Source organism: Manduca sexta, chromosome 18 (genome assembly GCF_014839805.1).
Source record: "Manduca sexta isolate Smith_Timp_Sample1 chromosome 18, JHU_Msex_v1.0, whole genome shotgun sequence".
Classification (NCBI taxonomy): domain Eukaryota; kingdom Metazoa; phylum Arthropoda; class Insecta; order Lepidoptera; family Sphingidae; genus Manduca; species Manduca sexta.
In genome coordinates, this window is record NC_051132.1 from 4,430,701 (window position 1) to 4,452,336 (window position 21,636).

General features: G+C 34.0%; 1 protein-coding gene across 1 annotated transcript in view; it reads right to left on the minus strand.

Annotated features, from left to right (window-relative positions):
- Positions 1-2,639: 2,639 nt before the first annotated feature.
- Positions 2,640-21,636, minus strand: part of LOC115442852 (homeobox protein BarH-like 1b) — a 73,417-nt gene continuing 54,420 nt past the window's right edge. The window contains 5 exon segments of the mRNA XM_030168044.2: positions 2,640-3,019; positions 3,022-3,136; positions 3,138-3,178; positions 3,181-3,228; positions 3,231-3,275. Coding sequence (XP_030023904.2) covers positions 2,889-3,019; positions 3,022-3,136; positions 3,138-3,178; positions 3,181-3,228; positions 3,231-3,275 — 380 coding nt within the window. The 3' untranslated portion in view covers positions 2,640-2,888.

Sequence of the window (21,636 nt, forward strand, 5' to 3'; positions counted from 1 at the left end):
AGCTTAACCAATAAAAACTAGTAATGGAATCTTCAAGTTGCGTCTCACAAAATCTACTTATGTATCTGGCTATGACAACAATTATGATTTCACAATGTCTCAATACATATCTATTAACCAGGTTTTGCACAAGAAATAAGCCATTAGTTAAACCCTACGGGCCATTATAACATAAGGACATTTATCTTGGTTTAAACTTTGATCTATGCGCACTAATCACTACGTTCCGAGGTCACTGGATGTCAAACGTTGATTACCCCTTCAATAATTATAGTAGGACGATTGATTGAGTTGTACATGACAAATGTATCTACATGTTGACTAGGTTTTGCTACTAGGCACTGCGCGGCAATAACACATCGTCACCTATTTAGGTCCATTATGGCATAGCGTAGATTTCTAGAGAATTCTCGCCAAGGATTCACTAATCCGTTAAGATATTTCAATTATTTTAATATGATCACTAGTGTTAACGCAAAAGCGCAGTCTATGTAGAGTTTTATAATACAGTTTTAGGTAGGTTGCTGTATGTGAGAAGTCGTTGCGATGGCTAGTGACTTGTTCTCCTCGTCTTCTGTTTGTATCAAAACTGGGTTTCTAGATATCCTATCTACTAATAAATGTTCATGTTTGATGATATACCCTGAGGTACTTACTAGAATGTCATGTTTCTAAAATTTTAACTTGAAATAGTTTATACAGATTCTGTGTAGCCTACGTCGTCTGTTCTGTAAAGTAGTATGTAATCTGTAAGCCTGTTAAATCCTGGCTTGCAGAAAATTGTAGCAGTAGTAATTACTAGGTGTGTCTCAGAATGACGAGTGCATATTAAATCCGTGCAGAGATAAGGGAGTTTTAGAGAGCGGTTAAATCTAAGCAGGGGTTAGTGTTGCTATTATTTTTATATATGTGTACAGCAAATTAAACTCACTGCACCTTATGCCTAAATAATTAAGCCGGTCTCATTGAAACTGCTGTGCCAGCATGTTTACTGTTTATGGGGTTTTGTTTCGCTCACCATCAGGCAACCTTCTTGTTCGTCTCGCCAATCAGAGATTTTTAAAGCTAAGTTAGACTACAACACCGTATACTCTGCATCCTTCTAGGCAAAAAGGTTGCGGCTGACTTTTTAGAATGCGAAGGCGTAGCCGCACAACGGGCAGAAATTCTCGATTTGCAGGGTCACTCCGAAAAGACTGTGGAGGAACCAAGAATATCCTGCGCTTCTGTTCTGAGTTAGGTGTTCTTGCTCTTTACTTAGTACGTGCGTCATGCACAATGGCCCGATCTTTTACGGTCTAAGTGCGAGTAAAGGAGTTCACAATTAAAACGATTTGGTAACAGCATATTTGTTTATGGATTTGTACCCAATATGCAGTTCATAATAAACTTCAAACTATTTATATATGAACTATGAAACTATATGTATAGGAGAAGGGATTTAATAAAAATGAGCATATAGAACACATAATCGTTTATTTACACTAAGTAATATTCACATTATTTCCCAAAGTACTCCACTGAGCTGACGTATAAAAGATTCTGAATGTAACTATATTAGGAACAAGAGTCCCCATAGTCAATATCACCATAGATTAACGCCATTATCAATTTCAAATTGTGTGTTAATACAAAAGTAATGTTTATATTTTATTCATTATAACCTGTCATATATTGCATAAAATGATTGTATTGAATTATTTATATTATATTCTCTTTATAAAATAGTAGTTGTTTGTTATTTTTTTTTTTAGTTTTTAAACAAATTATGACTTTATGAAAAGGTGATATTGACTCAGGTACAATAATAAATACTTTTTGTTAAAAAACAAGTTAAGAACTATTGATTGTAAAAATTATGTGTGCGATAACGCTGTCTTTAGGTACATGTTTCTGTTTATTTGTTGTTTAAAACATAAGTTATATTACTGTAACAGTTTTAACTACACGTAGGTAGTAAAATGTCATAGTTTTCTAATAAATTTTAATTACGAGCCAACTGATAAGGTTATGTGTATAAAATTCATTATTTCTGCAGTAATAAAAGAACTTGCATTTACACATACGGTTTCACAAATATATTCATATAATATTAGAAATGGCTTGTTTCATCCACATTCTATTGCAATGCATGGACATTCTCCACGAACTTATTTGTAATTAGTAATTATTTACTAATTAAAAATTAAGTTACGCTCTATACACTTCGAATTTCTAAACTTTGTTAAGATAAACTACCTCGCTAATGATATTTTAAGAATGTTCCTCTATTCTAACTATACATACATTTATATGTACAAAATAACTTATTTGGATAAGATGACTGGCTGTAGAAACCATAGTTGTATTGCACAAGAAAATGAAGGATCATAGATAATGATCTTATTACAGCTTTTATCGATTGTCTATGACCCAATTTTAAAGGTTAATTATATTCTTATAAATAAGCAAAGAATTAATACCTAATATAGTAACAACTTACATCAGAAGTAAATAATTATGCTTTTAAAAAGTTATTACCGTTGTCTATAGTCCAGTCATCATACCCAACCCACAATAAATAATTTAGGAATATCTCTATAAAATGTTAAGTACTTAAATAAAACCAACTATCACATTTATTTCGAACGAAGCTTCTTCATTAAAAGTTTTGTACATTAACAAACTACGCTGTCAGATCTATAGGTTTTTATTATTTACATAATACGTAATTATTCTTGAATTACTATTATTAGTGAAGAAAACATCTAAAGTCACTATTAGAAAATTTAAGTTGCACAAAAAGTTCATTTATTCGAGTCAATCGATATTTCAGTCCGTCAAATCGATACGATTCAATAATCGAGCGCGCGTCGGTCGAACGCGCCGGCCGCACGCGACATCTCGTTTCATTTCGAAGCGTTCACCACAAGGTTCGTCGCCGCCTCCTCACTCGCTCCTATGCTCATGGCTTTCTTCTTTAGGAATACCCTAAATCTGGTCACGTTTTCTAAGAAGCTCTTATGAGCCGATAGGACCTACTTTCCTCCACATCTTTCTTCAACTCCTCCATATCTCGCTTTAGTTTTGCTCGTCTGTTTTGGAACCATGTGATTACTTGAGCATTGGATAAGCCCAAAGAGCTGGCTATTTCGTCCCCTGTCCGCCGGCGACAAGTACTTCTGGTAAAGAAATCTTTCTCCAGCTCAAAGATCTGGTGGTTCGTGAAAGCCGTTCTGGATTTTCTTTCGGCTGTGGCCTCGAGTTGAAGAGGTTGAGGTGATTTGACTGACCATCTGGAACAAGCGAACGATTTACTATTAGTCACGGTCATTACGCCGTTGAGAGATTTCTGCTAAAGTGGCAAATTGGTGCGATTAAAATAAAAATGGGTTTTTGGTGAAACGATTGCGTCAAACTTGTTTATCAACTAATGGCATATACGTTTGAATTTCGAACGAAAGAAAACAAACCTATCGCGGTCACGGAGGGTCACTTTGAAGGAATTGATTTAATTTGTATAAAAAGATTAGAAGTAAATTTGGCCTTATAATGGTACTGTATAGATAAGAACGTGGCGTTTTCTACTTCTCTTTATCAGGCACTAAAACATTATTCGAGTCTATGATACTGCAATAAAGCGCCCGCAGCGCTAAAATGTAACATGTCCCTCATAAAAAGCACAATAAAAAATACACCCAGGAATCGTTACATTTTAACGAGTTAACAATCATATATGCCAGCAAAATGTATTTTTATAATGAAGAAAAACAGTGTGTACTAACATAGCGCAGAAAATTACAAGTGCTCTGTGAGCAATTACTCGCTTAACATAATTTCATTAGGTTTTTATGTAGCTTAGCGTTTATGTCCCGTCTCGATTTATTGAGTAGAAAGTAAATTGCAAGTGAATCATAAATTATGATTTGCTGGCTGAATTAATTGCTTATCTTGTTTGTGGCAGTTTTTGTTATATTCTAACCTTTAGTCGTAATCTAATGGTTCGAGATTTAAACAGTCAATATCAACGACTATACACAACTAATCTGAAGGTTAATAAAAAGTATAGTGTTTACCCCTATAATCCTAAATAAAAAACTTAATCAAATATAATCTAGTTTTTAAATCAGCTAGAAATAATTTTCCATTCGCGCGATATGAGAGCGGATATGAAGCGGCGGCAACAATGACTCTATCTACATCCGGTACGTTATCTTACAATTTTCTATGGTTCAAAATTACGTTAGTTGTAATTATTTTTTGAAATTAGCTCGTTTGTGTTTATGGTTTGTGGTTTCATAGCCGCGTTTTAGCCAAAATTGGTTGGAATGTCGAATATAATTGGCGACAAGTTTGGTTTTCAGATTAATAATTTATAATATGACTATTATATATTATATCACCTTGCAAAAGGAGCCTGGTAGAGGAGCGTAAAGATACAGAATTTGGTTTTAAAACATAATCGATCCAACATCATTTATTTATTTATACAGAAACGTTGAGCATACTTTCATGATTACTATATCAAACAATCACCGGTCGTTTCGAATTGACCAGCGCATAACAATTGCGCATCGTAAAACTTCACGTGGATTCCAGATCACACCGGCATGCGGTCTACCACAGGAATTAATAAAAATATCCCATTACGCGAAGATGTTTGTCGTTAACCCAAACTGCCTATGCATTGTCAGCTTATTGGAATGCCCAACATTGTATTAATGCACAATTACCAAGACCACACATTAATACTCCGCGGTTGGAGATGTTAAAAATGTAATGCGTTTATTTTATTGAATGATGCATTAAAAGAGTATGGAGGTGAGAATGGGTTTCGATTGATTTTCCTTCAGTTGTCGTAGAAAGATAGCTTTACGGATGATCGTTATCTGCTAAATCTTCGGAAAGATGTTATTGATTCACCATGTTAGTGGTCTTAAGTGCTTTGTACGATACACTTTTGCCTTAGTAACCTCCTTAATATTTTTATTACTAAAATATTATTAGTCCGGCGTCAACAAATTATAATTTGTAATTCTATCTTCTCTTATGTCTTTTGAGCATATTGGTATTATTTGTATCATCATCATCATCAGCCACATAAAGTCCAATGCTGAACAAATTATTATTTGCATAGAACAAAATATTTTCGATTTGAGTCATCTCAAACATATAGCTGTTATAAAAACCTGTGAAATTAATCACCTAGAAACTTCATCGTATTTATCTCGCCTCAAATTTTACCATTCGCAGTCACGACCAATTATCTAGATCGGAGTAAACGGTATAATAAAATATTTAATTACAATGCATTCCAAAACGGTGTTATTTCGCAGATATGCAGATGACCGTTTTAATTGAAAATACGTAAAATAATAACACAACATAATATGTTTTGATTGCTTTAGATTTGCAGTTTACAATCTCATTAACTTATACAATTTAATTTTTGCTTCAGATTTTATGGCGGTTATACACAACTTGATTGATGGTCAGTTTTTACGAATAGGAATTAACCAGGAAAAACACCGCCAAAACAGAACTTACGAATGTGTCCTTTTTACCGGACCGAAAAAAATCCCCAACCGGAATACAAAGTGCTTTATAATATTTTGATAAATGTGCTCGCGGAACAGAGCGGGAACAACATTTGTATTAATCACAACATAATCGCATCCTTAGCGAATCCGCACCTCAATTAGGCGCAAACAAAACATGCAAAAGTGCCAAAAAACGATCAGCTCAAAGACATCGTTAGGCGGCAAAGCAAAAAATTTCAAATCAGACACGCCAGTGCATTAGCACACCACCTGACTTTTTGGCGTTTCGCCGCATTAAACAGATTCTCGGTAAGTGGAAATAATAGGTATATGAGTACAAATTGATCTTTCGCACTTACTTTTTTGACTAGAAGCTAGAAATGCTACGATAGACGCTTGTGCGTGATAGGTTGGTAAATTTGTTTCATTGTTTCGCGATGGGATTTCTAATTTGCAGCACCTTTATTTCCCTGCGTTATGAAAGTTTTAACTATTCTACCATGCCATGGTTGAAGGTTAGCTTATTTTTCACTAAATTATTTTTAATTCAAACCGCATTAATTGCCTTCTATTTTTAAAAGTTATGTTTATCTTTTCTGTTATTCCATTTCGTAATTTTGTAAAAAATGCGACAATTTTCATTATGTTACCTATACCATTCAAACGACGTGTAAATCTACTGGTTTCCATGTAAGTAAGGTGTTAATACGAATTTAAATAAGATACTAAATTGTTGTGTCATATTTTATTCTCTGGCTTTGGCATGTCACTGACAGTTGACTCAGCCGAAAAGCATGCGAATGATCAATCACTCCAAACCTTTGATGTGTCAAGAGCCCTTTATACCCTCCAAGCGTAGATTCAAAAGACGAACAATTTCCTCACATCGTTTACCAGGTCAAACTCCTTCAAATAACGTGAAGAGAATCGAGACTTCCTTCGAGTTTTTTATGTCACGTTGTGGGTGTTTAATTAATTCCTCAATAACATCACGTAGGGCCTGTGAGAGGCAGACTGACCCTGTCTTCCACCGCGATTGAATTCAAAACGTGATGGCAATTTATGTTTGAATTCCATTGCAGTTTTTATTGTAGCGACAACATAAAGCGTTGAACAAAGTTGGTAATGGAAAGGTTGTTGAGCGAGTTAATCATTGTTTGATGTGACTAAGTGGATTGGCCTTCGGAATCAATGAAGTTACGAGTTCTTCGGATCGATACGCACGTATTCCTACATTTGTAAAGGTCCGTTTTGTCTCGCGCTGAACAGTGCATGTACTTATTATACGTTTAGTTGTATTTTAGTATTGCTAAGGTGTCATTAATAGTATTTCCATGTGCTTATCTTCATTTATTTGTGACGAACAACAGATACAAAGAAAAAAAAACTAGTATTAATTCTTTACTTTAACTATTACAATGCTATAATACTATAAAACTACAGCTAATATTGATAATCTCTCGTTAAATAGAGCAACTATGTCCGGTCTAAAGGCCTATATACACGAGGACGATAGTGAAAAAGTTTTGGGCAACCTTTTCCTATCCTTTTTCCAGGAGTAAAAGCGCTTTACCATTGTGTTTTCTTTGTTATAAAACCACGTGTCTACGGCTCTACATCTATAGGTAACTACGTGACACATAAGAGACAACCGTGCCTGGTTGATAATTCAATTGGTATCTTGTAGTACTTGATTTATTAAATTACGTATCCAGTTTACGTGACCTCGGAAGCATTTGTCTTATGGTTATTACCCATTATATTGATATTAATTGCTGCGTACTTAATTTTAAATTGGTGGTTAATCACGAAATACGACCGAATTAATATGATTAACTTAAACGACTGGATATATCAAGCCTTGGTATATGGTATTGGTAACCATAATTACAGTATTCTTGTAATATTTTGGTTAAATAGCTTAAAAAGTTGACCACACTTATACATTCACTGTCAACGCCTATGCTGGCCTTTGGGTACCAAATAAGTTATTCGATAATAGCTCAGGTGACATTTTAAAGGTTATCGTATTAATCACATTTTAATAAATAACTTCGTAATTTATAGATTTATTTACGGTTTAAGCGTCATGCGGAAATTAAGAAGAAAAAATCGCAGTCGCTTAATATATCAATGAAAATGTCTTGCAATTTATATTTTAGTACCTGTAAATATGACTTGGCTAAATGTGAATCCATTAATTGCATTGTCTAAATCTACGGAAACAGAGACGTGAAATTATTTGTAATGACGTATAAACGCTACTTAAGATCGAGCACAAGACGTTCGTATCCGAACGTTCGTCGACGAAATTGGAACGATGGAAATCTGTTTCTAACCAACGTGACGTTGGAACAATGGGCTCGGACGGCGTGTTAACTACAAATTGAATGTCCTGTCCAGTTTTTTCGCCCTGCACACCTTGTTATGCGGATAGCTGTTGAATAGAACACACCAGACGGCTCTAATGCTATTGTGCGAAAAAAGCGTGACAGAATTGAATTTCACGTGTTGACTGCTTTCATTTTTTCACGTGTTGATTGATAGCCCGAGATTGGGTTCATGGGATGGGTTGTGTGGTATGTTGGAATGATTTGAAAATAACTTTGGGTGGGTTTGGTTAATATATACGAATGTTTGGGGTATTTTTAATGTTACGATTTTTTAAGTAGATTTTTCGAAAATTCTTTTTATTATGCAGTAAACAATATAAGTCTAGAGTTTATTTAAGTCGTAAGGAAATAATTAAATACACATTGAACATTGAAGTTGTTTTTTTCTTTTGAATGAATTATCTATAAACAATTTCATTGCATCAACTACATAAAAATAACATTTTCATTCTAAAAACAATGGATATTCCAACGGAATAAAACATGGCGGTCATTTAAAAGTTCATAACCAGCACAATAAACGATTACGAAATGGATACCGGCAACAAATCCCTATAAAATAAACAAAAAAAACGTTACGTTTAAAACTATCGAAAACGGTAGACGCCATAGAGTTTTTATATACAACGAAAAAATTACATACATTATTATAACTTGATTTGTATGCATGCAATCAGCTGTAGTAATTATTGTATTATTAATTTTAGTTTTTTTGGTAGCCGACAGCAGGTCATTACGGCTAGTTCTCGTACGTGTACGTTTTGCATAATTGTGGGGAATGAGGTTACTATCAGGTAATTTGTTTTCGTGTTTACTTGATATAATATTTTCCAGTATATGCTTATTATAATGGATTTATGATAGGTAATAAGGTGGTTAATCATGGCCATTTTAGTCTCAGTCTTTGTAGTCACTAGTCAGTCAGTGACTGACTACATTGAAGCTTATGGTGAGTAAATATAGTCAAAATATAGTATAAACCAATAAAATGTGCTTGTTTCCATCGACAGGTACTAAAATTGTACTAGCTTGTTTTACTCTGAAAATAAAATAACCATGCAATTAAATTGTTAACGACGATGCCCAAATAAAATAACTGCTTGGCCAAATTGTTACAAAACAGCACAGCATGATATGCAAATAAGACACATGTTTCTCAAACAACGGTTAATATAAGTTTATTTGTCTAAAGCAAAAACTAACATCAAAAACTAGACGTTGACGTTTACAGTCATCTGTTTTGACATAACGTCATCCGCTTGACACGTGGAGACACGAATGGTTACCAACATAAAAATTAGATGAGTAGGGACACCATGCGATGTTTTTATGTTACCTGTTACATGTTTATTGTTTTTTTTTTGTTATAACTGAATGACTTTATTTTTTATAAGCTTTTATACACTTAAAAGTAAATACGAAATCTTACACATAAGTACGCATCCTGTTTTCTTATATCTAAGATTTTTTCAATAATGTATTTAAAAGGAGAAACCCAAGTTATGTTTTTATTTATTAACATGTTACTGGCTACTAGTTCCGAGTTATTATTTTAAGAATAATTCAGTAGCATGATAATTATCATTCCGGATGCAGGAGTGGTAATTATGTTTTTTATTCAACATATTTTAATGATGAATGGCAAATCTTTAATTTATCCTCCGTAATAATTTTCAATTAACTGATGTTATGTTTCGGTGGTATAATTATATGTTATTGATCTAGTTTTTAATAGTTTTTGTTTTTACTTTTTGCGTCTGCAATTATTGGTTTCGCAGAAGATTTGTTGCAACACAATTAGCAAGCATTAACTGCATTGGGATTTTATTCAAATGATCTAAAGTATTATCTATAAACACAAAAAACCTGAAGTTTTTATTTTTATTAATTTACATTTTTATCCTTCTCACTGGCTCAAATTTGAAATGACGTATTTGAAAGACATGATTATTGAAATAATTGACTAGGGTTTATTTTTTTTAATTTATCCTATCAAGACAATACACATGGGCACACCACAGCGGCATTATTAAAACACATCCACGAAGTATCGTTCTGGTTTAACGGGCGGTTTAGTGGCACGGCCGATTTGTCCCATACGAGTGTATCGACTTAGTGACGGACAGACGTACTTTGTGATGCCGCCGCATAATGGCCCGTGACACTGGCTCTGTTTTTGCTTCTTAATTAGGGATAAGTATCCGGTTAAGTGCTTTTATTTTTGCTGTGTATGTTAGATGTGAATATGTTACTATAATAATTACTAGCCATTGAAATCTATTACAGTCATGGGTTCACGGAATTGGATATAGTTTTCCTTAAATTGACGTGTAAACGTTCATCGCAATATGTACTGCATGTTGTTAAAAATTAAAGTACAAAAGTCAAAGCTACGTGAGTACTACGTATGTGCTTCGGAAGGGAAATCCAGCCCGCGACCTTCGTGCTCAGTTCGTTCCACTCCCCGTGTATCGCTGCTTGAAGATATTAAAGTTTGATATTAATTTTATCGTGCATAATTTGCGGTATAATCGACTTTGTTCTAGATGTTATAAACGGTGAATTATTAACTCATTAGTTACATGATGTATGCACATTTTAAACGCATTATTAAATCACTGCATATAGAGTGCGTACGATTTAGACAAACCCTCGTACACTCCTTTAAGAAAAGGAATATTATCGTGGATTATAAGATTGTTTGTAGGCCTACAGTGAAAAAATAACTTGATAACTGCCAATTTGACAAGCGAATGAACAGCGGTTGAATCAAATCAATGATCAAGTGATTCGGATGGCTGCGGTCGTTTCGCAGAATTAATGTCAAATATTGTTTGGAATCTTTTCTAAATTGAGTTTTTTGGTCGCCAACCCTGATTGAGTGGTCCAAGAATATTAACGTAAACGTGGTAATGCAGCTCTACACGATGCCACTAGTGGCCAAATCGAAAGAATTAGTTGAAAGGTTTTCGTGTTAATTATTATTGAGAAGTAATAACTAATAATAATATTAGCCCAGTATTATATCGACCCACTGCTGGGCACCTACCTCCTTAACTACTGAAAGAGATTAGATCTTAGACAAACACGCTTGCTTAGTGCGGTTAGCAGACTTCATGTACCCTTAAAAATTCTTATATAGAGTTTCTTATTATGCGGGTTTCCTCGTGTTTTCATCTCAAGAACTAAAAGTGTATAACGTAAATAATATTATGTAATAATAAAAATGTTAGTTTACGTATTCAGTTCTCATAAAACGTTTAAGATTCCATAATAAAATATTGGTTCGGTAGATAAACTCCTCAGGGCTGCTTTTGATACGGTAAGACCTAGTGCGGAAAAATACGTACGTACAATACATGTGTGTCGAGTGTATTTTTTCATACACTGACTTCATGCATTGAACTTTCGTACTCCGTGTGCAAAGATTTTGTTGCTCATCAACTTCATTGAAATCGCCTGGTTGATGTGATTTACGGTTTACTGTGATCGTGTGTTACGCGCAAGTGGTATTCGAAGTGGTTTCGGTGATTTACGTTTTATTGTAACTGTACGTTATCATAAACGTCCAGCGTAGTGTGAATTTCGAATCTCTAAAGCGTATTTAACTAGTTTATTCGGCAGGTAAACTCTGCCGGTATCTGGCGCGTATTCAATGCAACAGTTATTTATAAATGAAAAATTACCAACAATAAATTACATGTTTATTGAAATTATAAATCAAAAGTAATTCGTCCGTACCAAAGAGATTTTGATTGATGCTATGTGAATTTATTGGTATCGTACCTGGTTTTAGCTGAAGTAATCGATGTTCTGCTCACAATATTACGCTTACACTGAGCAGACAGAAGAAAATATTTGGCGTGTGCCTTCCGACGATCATATGTTTAATCCAAATATAAATATAGTGTTATTTCACCTAGTATTTTGACTGGGTATGAATAAATACTGCTCCACTAAACTGTTAACCTTAAAATAGCAAATAAACTTTTTTAAAATATCTGAATCATAAGCAATCATGCGCTTTTTATAGATTTCTCTTTCGATGACTGTAAAATTGTTTTTCGACTGTATTAACTGTTTTAACTAAATAGTTATTTACAGGCATTAACGAGTATTTTGGTAGTGGGACTACTACATAAAAAGTACGATTTGAATACAATTATTAGACAAGGCCTCAGTTTTCATTGTATAATTTATGTAAGTTTATAGACACACAAGCGTGCGCGCTTTTTATCTCCGAAGGGGTGAGGTGAAACTGGTGTATCCACTTTCCGCCATGTGTATTACGTCCCATGTAATAGGAAGCCAGCCTATCGCCATATCGGGCTCAAATTCCAGACTCCGAGTTGATACTGAGTAGAAAACCCAATATCACATTGCCCGACCAGGGAAACGAACCCGAGACATCAGCACTGCAGTCGTAACGTAGTACAACTACGCCACCGAGGCAGTTGGTCACCAGCACGCAGATTTATGTAAATTAATATCGCATAGTTATAGGCTATATTCTCAAAGAAGAATATCGGATGCAGATAGCATGAATATCATCCGTCACTAGAATTTTTACAATAAGTACCAGACTTGCCTTAAGGCGATACCTCAAGGTCCATTTTCATACATTTTGTTTCGCTTTTAATCTGGGTAACTAAACAAGTATTGGCAAGTAAAGAATTTAAATTCACGTCTAGTCTAAATTTAATATGACGAAATTTTAAAGGCAGAAATATCCATGATTATTAATTATTTTTACATTTTTCTTTCAACTGCGAGAACTAATCACTAACTAGACGTGAATTTAAATTCTTTACTTGCCAATACTTGTTTAGTTACCCAGATTAAAGGCGAAACAAAATGTATGAAAATGGACCTTGAGGTATCGCCTTAACTTTCGGTCTGAAATTGCCCGATGAACCATTCAATTCAGAAGTTTATTTGGTCAATAGATTACCAGTATAAAACGCTTTAACCTATCCATCACATGCTTTATTACAGCACTAGACTACGTCACAACTGCTAAATTTAGATGTTTTTGTAAATCGTTGAAAATGTACCTAGGGGCGGTATTTTCGACATAAATTAACGTTCGTAATATCCTTACGATCTGATTTAATAATTCTGTTTTAATTTTAACGATGAATTTTAATATGGTCTTATTCTAGCGGGTAGTTTCTTCATTGACTATAACAGTCAAAATTACTGTTACTTGGTTAGAAATAATGAAGTTTGTTGACAACTCGTATAGCTTATATGAAAGTTTTGCAATAATTGTTTTTGTTTGCTTTAACTTTAGTTGTTACTTTTACTTTTATGAAGAAACTTTAGGACTTTAATTTTAATTTTTGTCGACACTAGCGGCCCAGTAACCACATTCTCACGGGAGGTTCACACGCCGGCCAACATTCGGGTGCGCACGTCGCCTTACGGTTTTATGGCCCGTTGGACGCGAGGTTTATGAAAAAAATAGTATTGAAATTACCATCTCGATTTTCATTTTGTATATAGCAGCCGGCGAAACTATGGGAAATGTTTTGACCGCGGCGTCCAAAGGAGGGTAATGATTTATTGACAGTTTTTTGTCCCTACCACGAGCTATAATGTCAAGTAAATGAGAAACATGAAAAATATTTCATTTCAATACTCTTATTGATAAGATTATGTTACTTTGAGCTAAAAAATCACAGTTTCTGATGATAGGCTTTGTAATTACATTATTAAAAATTTAAAAATCACAAAGCTGAAGAAATATTTTTTTATTACACGTAAACAAAGACTAATTTTTGATAAATAGATTCGAATTAATTCGTTATAAATATTTTCGTCTGATGATAAGTTTTAGTTAATGAATCCCCAAATGAAATTAATTCAACGACTGCACATGCGTACCCCGTCAGCCTACGCCAGAAACGCTGCGTCTCATTACAAGCAATTAGTATGGCATAAATTACACGACATTGTTTGACATAAGCGCTGGTGTTGTAATTACCGTCATCAACAATACTTGCATGTTTTAATGTAATTACGGTAATGACTATAGATTAGTATGACACTTTTCGTATTTGAAATTGATTCAAAATACAAAGAAATTTGTATGCAATGTTAAACTACTATGGTAATAGAAATGTTTAAGTCATTACCATATTCTTATTTATTAAAAACTGATGCGTTTTTCTTTGCAATGATCTCAATAATACCTAGGTATGGTTTGCGTAAGTATATAATCCAAACATATATTAATTGGCAAACAAATAACGAGCCCACGTTCACCTTCTCCTAATAAAGCTGTTTGTAACATTTACTATTGTATATAATTTACATTTGACTGCCTCGGTGGCGTAGTTGTATTGCATGTCCGGTACAATAGCGCTCTGAGGTCCTGGGTTCGAATCCCGGGTCGGGCAAAGTGATATTTGGGTTTTTCTGCTCAGTATCAGCCCGGAGTCTGGAATTTGTGCCCGATATGGCGATAGGCTCGCCCCCTATCACATCATGGGACGGAACATACTTGGCGAAAAGTGGGTGCCCTAGTTGCGCCTCTGCATACCCCTTCGGGGATAAATGCGTGATGTTATGTATGTATATAATTTATTATCTCAATATATTACAGTATACCAAGTATGCATCATCATTTCATAAAATTGGTACATATTGTAACAAGTATACTCAAACAGACCGTCTCATTAAGTAATATAATTACGTTGATGTATGCTTTGTAAATGTAATATCAATAATATTTATTTAATTTCTTATGTTGAATCTCCTTAATCAGTGCAGTCATTAGCGGCAACATCAAAACTGGCGCCAAAATATTGCCCAAACAAAAATTATCCATATCCACGGGTATAAATCAAAGGCGCTTCACTAATAACTATTGAATTCCTTCAAGCTATACTAGCAAGGGCTGCCATGCATTCGGGTACACAAATTCCGGTTCATAGATATGTCCCTGTAAGTCAGCCGGTTGTTCCGGTTTAAGTAATAAACTATATGCAGAATTACTGCTGAATGGTGCTATTGTTACGTTTAATTTATTACTGAATCCATTTGTTAGTCGCTCATATACATAGAGATAAAATATAACTGATTGGAATGACTAAAAACTTTGGTATCTGATAGGACACTCCATTTTAATTTGCACGTGATTAGAAGAGTTTTGTCGATCTATCAAGAGGAGTTATGAAAGTTGTGAAATCGGAGCGGATTTGTTAGTTTTCCGAGGATACTGAAATGTAAGCGCAAGCAAAGCCGTTGTTTCACGCAGTTTTTCCGTGGAGCATTGATATCATCTTGACAGTCATCCCGATTATAGTATAAACAAATTACTACATGTGTAATGAGATTTAATATTTTCTTCAAATTCCTCTTAATCTGTATCTAACAAAATATCCCGATGTGCCTTGAAGCAGCCCTACTGGTTCTGAAAAAACGGTATGCGACAAAAAGGCGGGCGGTTAGAAAAACGTTGCACGCGTGGAGTACCACTGTTAGCTCACAGCCCGTGACAGAGTAACGACCGATGTTTATCGGAACGCATTCCGCGTAGTTACATTGAAAAAGTTTTTAACTTTAGAGGAATCTTTTGTTTCGTAGTGGCTAGATACTAAACTAGAATCAAGTAAAATTGTCCATTACTGGTGATGTTACATTTTATCACATTTAAAAGCTTAAATTAACGTTGCTGGACTACAGAATCGCTTTGACAAATGCTACCCCTACACCTGAATATTCAAATACTATAAATTATTTTACATTGTCTATTTATAAGTGACCAATGGCACTTAACCATAATTAATGTAAAATCACATAAATTGCACACACTATTCATTTCAAACAAATTATTGGCAGTAAATAACCCACGTCTTGGCTGGTAGGTATTGCCATAAAATTATTCAATATGGTAACAAGATTCTATTGAGAAGGATTAAATGTCTTGTATACAACACCTAACACAACGTATTAGGTTTATATTAATGACTTATACCCAGTGATTGTAATATTTTAACACTATATAAGTATTTAGACAGGTACAAATTAGGTGAGACCAATGATTCACTTTTTACAAAATTACATCCTTTAAACGCTATGTAAATATATTTCTAAATTTATGTCTGTTCCATCTAATTATAACCTGGACATCTTATGATTAGATGGCAGGATTTTTTTTATGTTACAAATGTGATTCTAGGACATTTTTTTAAGAACTCATGCGTGTAATGAAATTTAAATAAACTACTAATACTATTAAAATATAATAGTAGCCATCGTAATCGTTCTTAGGTTAGTAATCAAATTGCTGGCAGACTTCATTTTTCTATTACATTTTTTTATAATAATATACAATTAAGACATTCTACCATGTGGAATACTAGTTAGCAATATTATTAAATTGAAAAAAAAATTAAATTACCCTGTCTTATAGCTATACCATAGCTTGTCATATAGCTTTATATTATTAAAAGTGTGTGTTGTATGAATGATATGTTCAAGTTTCTCATTAAATGCCGCACTTGAAACGGACGTGATTCCTGTAATTTACTTACTAAATACGTCTCTGCTGCAAACAAAATATGTACATATTTATATACGTCATGATATTGTGTGTATGATACGAAGATATTAATCTTTATGCTAAAATTGTGCGTGTATTTAAGGTTGCACAATGGCTACACCGTAATTACTCAGTAAAGTCGAGGAATAAATTGAATTTTAAATTATTTCTCAGAAAACTCTGATTTAAATATTTTCTCGTGTTTCTATACTACTAAACGACCCTTTTTGTATATTTGATGTATTTGTTTCTCGAATAATACTGGCATGCAATTTTACAATAAAATAAAAAATCTTTAACTTTGCAAACTCACGGATTATGCTATGAACTTCCATTATCTATAACTATAAATAATAAATAAGGTATTAGAATTGGCTATATATAGTAAATTCATTCTTGAATATCTTGATATCCTCTTTGAATGTTTTTAATATGTGCCCTTTTTCTTTCAATATTTTGTGTCCAGTCTTGTGTCCAGTGGTCGACATACTCATGTTAAATTAATTATCGCCGACAATCGAATGTCACCTGTTTAGAGAGGACCAGGGCCCTTATTCTGTATGATAGTGTAAACGCGTAACGCGGCCGTGTCATGTTTAGGACTACAGAAATTTCTCTTACAGAATACCATTCCACGCACATTTCTCGAAGATAACATGACACGGCCGCGTTACGCGGCTACACTATCATACAGAATAAGGGCCCTGTTAGTACTCGCGGTGCTATGGTTAAAATCCTACTTAACTACTAGTAAGAGCCGCGTTTACTTTGAACTCGTAGCGACGTGATAACTTTTTTTAATACCTCTTCAGTCGCAAGTAGTCAAAACAAACCATTTGAATGCCCTTGAGCACGCCACTTGAGTTTATTGCCTCCTTTTATTTTACGATATATTTATTGCTTTTTTGTGCACATAAAATGTGTATGCGCGTATAGAACTGTGTCTATGGATGAGAGTGTTTTTTTCGCGTGCATCGTTAACGGTAATCCGATAAGGGATTTCCAGGAATATTTTAGAATAACACGTATGGTTTTCATAAAGAAAGGTATGTTTATCATACGCAAAGGTCCATACAAATGAAGCTGTGGACCAAGCACTAAGAGGAAAACAAAAATAAATCAATAAATACAAGATATAATTGTTTTTCACACGTCGCTTACTAATAAAAACCAATCACAAATATTTTGAACGTCCCCTAAAGGTGAATAACCAAATGCACCATGGCCATACAGTAACAAGTTTTTCATCTGCTTTAAAAATGTACGGATTTAATACATACTGATGATTTATTTTGCTTTTATTATATAGTACCTTGGAATGTATCTCTTGCTGTTTGCACTTCGACTTAGAGGACGTCTTATAATATGATAGACCTGTGAAGTCTATTATAATGGTTCAGAACACAAGGAATTGACTAGTCTTAGTGTCGAATACAAAAATATAAACCTCAATATGTAGTTACATTTTCTTATAAGTCATTATATGTTTGAAGTCTATAATTAAAGCCAATTCGTATTCTATCTTTCCGATTCCCGATTAAAAGGAAAATAATCAAAACAGTGTTATGTGCAATAATAAAGCCGTTATTACAAACAATCATACGAAACTACGATTAACTATAAGTTAAGAAATAAATATACCTCATAAACAAACATTAGAAATCAACCTTAAAACGTAAATTGACTACAAACAGTATTCTACGCAATTATGAGTATTTTTATAACCTCAGTTTTAACATTTAAAAGAATGATTATTATTTATGTAATACAATTATTTTCAAACCATTATTGTTTACGATACACGACACTTATTAACATAATTAGTTATTACTGTTTTTCCACGTTTTCCCCATTATAAAAAATATATTTTGTTTTGGTTCTACAATAATCAATATGAAGACCTATTATTATTACGAAATTAAATAAACGATACATGCAACTTACGGTTCCAATACGTTACGGACGGTAGATAAAATGAAATAAAGAAAATATTTAAAGTATTGGCACACTTTGAGGTGTTGTACCTACTCCAAAGTATGTGTGGGGTAGGTACCGAATATTTTGTACCCGACTGGATAAGACGTCCGTACTGATGGTTCACGCATTATATTGATTTTTTTCAGCGGGTCACGTTCCAGAGATAACCAGAGTACACTCTTTATTCATCTAGTGTTTCTCAAGATTCTATCTTATTTTGACTTCTTTGTATCAGGTCGTGTTGCCATATTGAGGTGATTATGAAAAACCTTTAATTACAAATATTAATTTAAGAAGTAGATATTAATGACCTAAAGCATAATTGTTACAAAAAAAAAAAAATTATTGGGAATAACTATATTTTTTTTATGGATAGCATAGCTGCAGCTAACTAGTTATATAGCAATACTGCGACCTACAGTACAGATATTTGACAATATATGAAAAAATTTCATCTGCACATGGGCAAACTTTTAAATGTCAAACGAAGATCAGCTGTACAACTGAGCCTGCTACAAGCACTTAAGGCACGGGGAAAATAACAGAGGACGATAAGTGGCGCCAGCTAGCCAGACACACGTCAGATATGCAGTCGTACTTCCTATCTTGGTAGTAGAGTATTGGCACATATTAAGGTTAGAAAGTTGAAATTCGAATTTCAATTTTGTGTATTCTATACTTAATGAAAATTATTTTTTGTTTTGTCTATTTGTAATAAAAAAAAGTTTGAAAATAATTTACACTCACAAAATGAAAATGTTATCAAATCAATCGTGTGCTTAATTTGGCATTTATTTCTTCGGCTATTCATGTATTTGATAGCACTGAAAATTAATTACTTCAAAAGAAGTTGCCAACTGTTTGATGTCACTTCGATTGCTACATTCATAAGTCTGATATAGTGTCGTAGAAATTTCCTTACCTTTGTTGGTTGATCAGAATACGTCGCCTTAGTTGCATTTTACTTTACATTGCTTTATAATATGACAGAAAAGTAAATACGTTGATTACTTTTCTATATTAGTCTATTTTGCAATGTCTACACATAAGTAGGGCTAGGTATATATTTATAACATTATACCTATTTACCACTTCGTGAGGTCTGTTTGAATAAACATGTTTAGGGATAACGGTCAATTTTACCGCTACTGGGAATGCGCGGCCAGAGGCTAAAGCAAACATTAGTTTCTGATTCCAGTACTTGTGGTAGTAGTCCTCTAGGGCCTGATTGGTACGTCGATAATTTCGCTCTAAATAGATGTATTGAGTTAAACCGAGTCTAATAGCGTAATCTAATGGTCGTCTTAGACATGTTACTGCATTTCCTATAGAGCGAACTAGAAATACCTCTGTATTATTTTCTTCAGTAACATAACACTTATTGTCTATATAACAAGGTTTATAATTGAGAAGGAAACAAGCTATTAGGTAGCAGAAAACATGCGTGAACCGTGTTGCACAAATAGTAGTAACTTGAAATAATTTAGTCAAGTAGATCCCGTATAGGAATCATTTCTAAAACGTGCGAAATCAAAAGTATAACGAAATCCAAGATAATAGGTATTAGGGAATATATTTGAATAATTCTGAAGTTAAAAAAACAGTTTTAATCGTCAAATTGGATCGTGTTAGACGCGCGGTAGGACATAAATCGAGTTTAAAACAAATTGGCAGAGTTAGAGTCGCGACGGGCGGGGCCGCGCGCTAAGCCATGTATCTTATAGCTGAAAATGTATTCAGACAATTTATCTCGTGAAAAACACATCGCGCGTGTGATCAATGTAGATTTATCTCGATTCAGTTTCCTATTTTCTTTAATATTTGGAGGAAAGGAACCCAGTCGTCTATCGGTTTCCAAATTGCGTAATATCTTGAAAATATTGAAGGGAAATAAGGTTATATTTATAAGATATTTGAAAAATAAAGTCACAGTGTTGTAAATAATTAATAGAATTTAACACAAGTCTCAAAAAAGTTAAACTTTTATATAATACATAATATTATAACTCCTAATAAACACCTCAATGTGTTGGACATAATATTTATTATTAAAGAAGTACCTTTTCGTAATCAATATATTCAAACGTTCAAAGACTTTAATTCGAATAATAAAAAGACTGAAATAATCGCATCGAAAAACTGGTAGCGAGTATAAATCACAGCGAGGCAATAATGTGGGCCGCTCAGCCCCGGGGGAGCGCGCGCCCTCGCCCGAGAGAAATGCGAACGACGAAAACACTTCCTTTTGTCACATAATTGTCTAAATTGTTATTAGATGGAATAAAGACATATTACTGTGGGACTAGACTCGAGGGAAGATTTGTCGACTTCGCGCCTACGGTTTATTTACTGCCTGTGAATGGGATGGATATTTATAGTGTTTGAAAGATGATCTTTTAATAGTAGTCATTTGGATCGTCGCGCGGTCGGTAATAATTTTAAACGCACTGTCACTTTTAATTGTGTCATGGGATTTGAAAAATTACGAACGCACGCGGGATTTTGATAGATGGCGCTTAGACAAATTTATTAAGAATGGATTGTCTTAATTTTATATTGCAGGAAAATGTCAAATAAAGTAGTAATAATATTCATCATGAATTGAATTAACGACGCGCGGTACCATGTCAGAATTTATGCCGTCCGATGGTAACGCGACATCTCGCATATTTACGAGTAACGTCTCCATTAAATGAATATAAAATTTGCTCCTAATAGTTTTACGAGACTTGAGCGACATAGAATCACAAACGTTTCGGCGGCCAATAACAATAATAAAAACTGCGTATTTTGTGTGCGGTCCGTACAAATCACGACCACATGTTCCACACTAAAATCTACAACAAAACACCCCACTGACAGATATATTAGCGGCATTGCATTCACACAAAAACCACGCACACTACACATTTGACACGTCTCCAACAAAAAAACATACAAATATACACCTTATTCCGTCGGAACACGGTGGGTGGCATTTTACAGCACAGCAGAACAATCGTACAAATTAATTCACCACAGAAAATCCCAAAGAAGGTAGACAGTGACACAAAATATCAACAGATGAACTGTTAAAACTCAAAAATAACTTCTTTAATAAGTGTTTTTCGACATATTTATGCCGGAGACAATATTTTTTGTTTTCAGAAATTCCCGAGATATGTTGCCCCCTTTGCTCTCTTAAAATTTTTTAAATGTT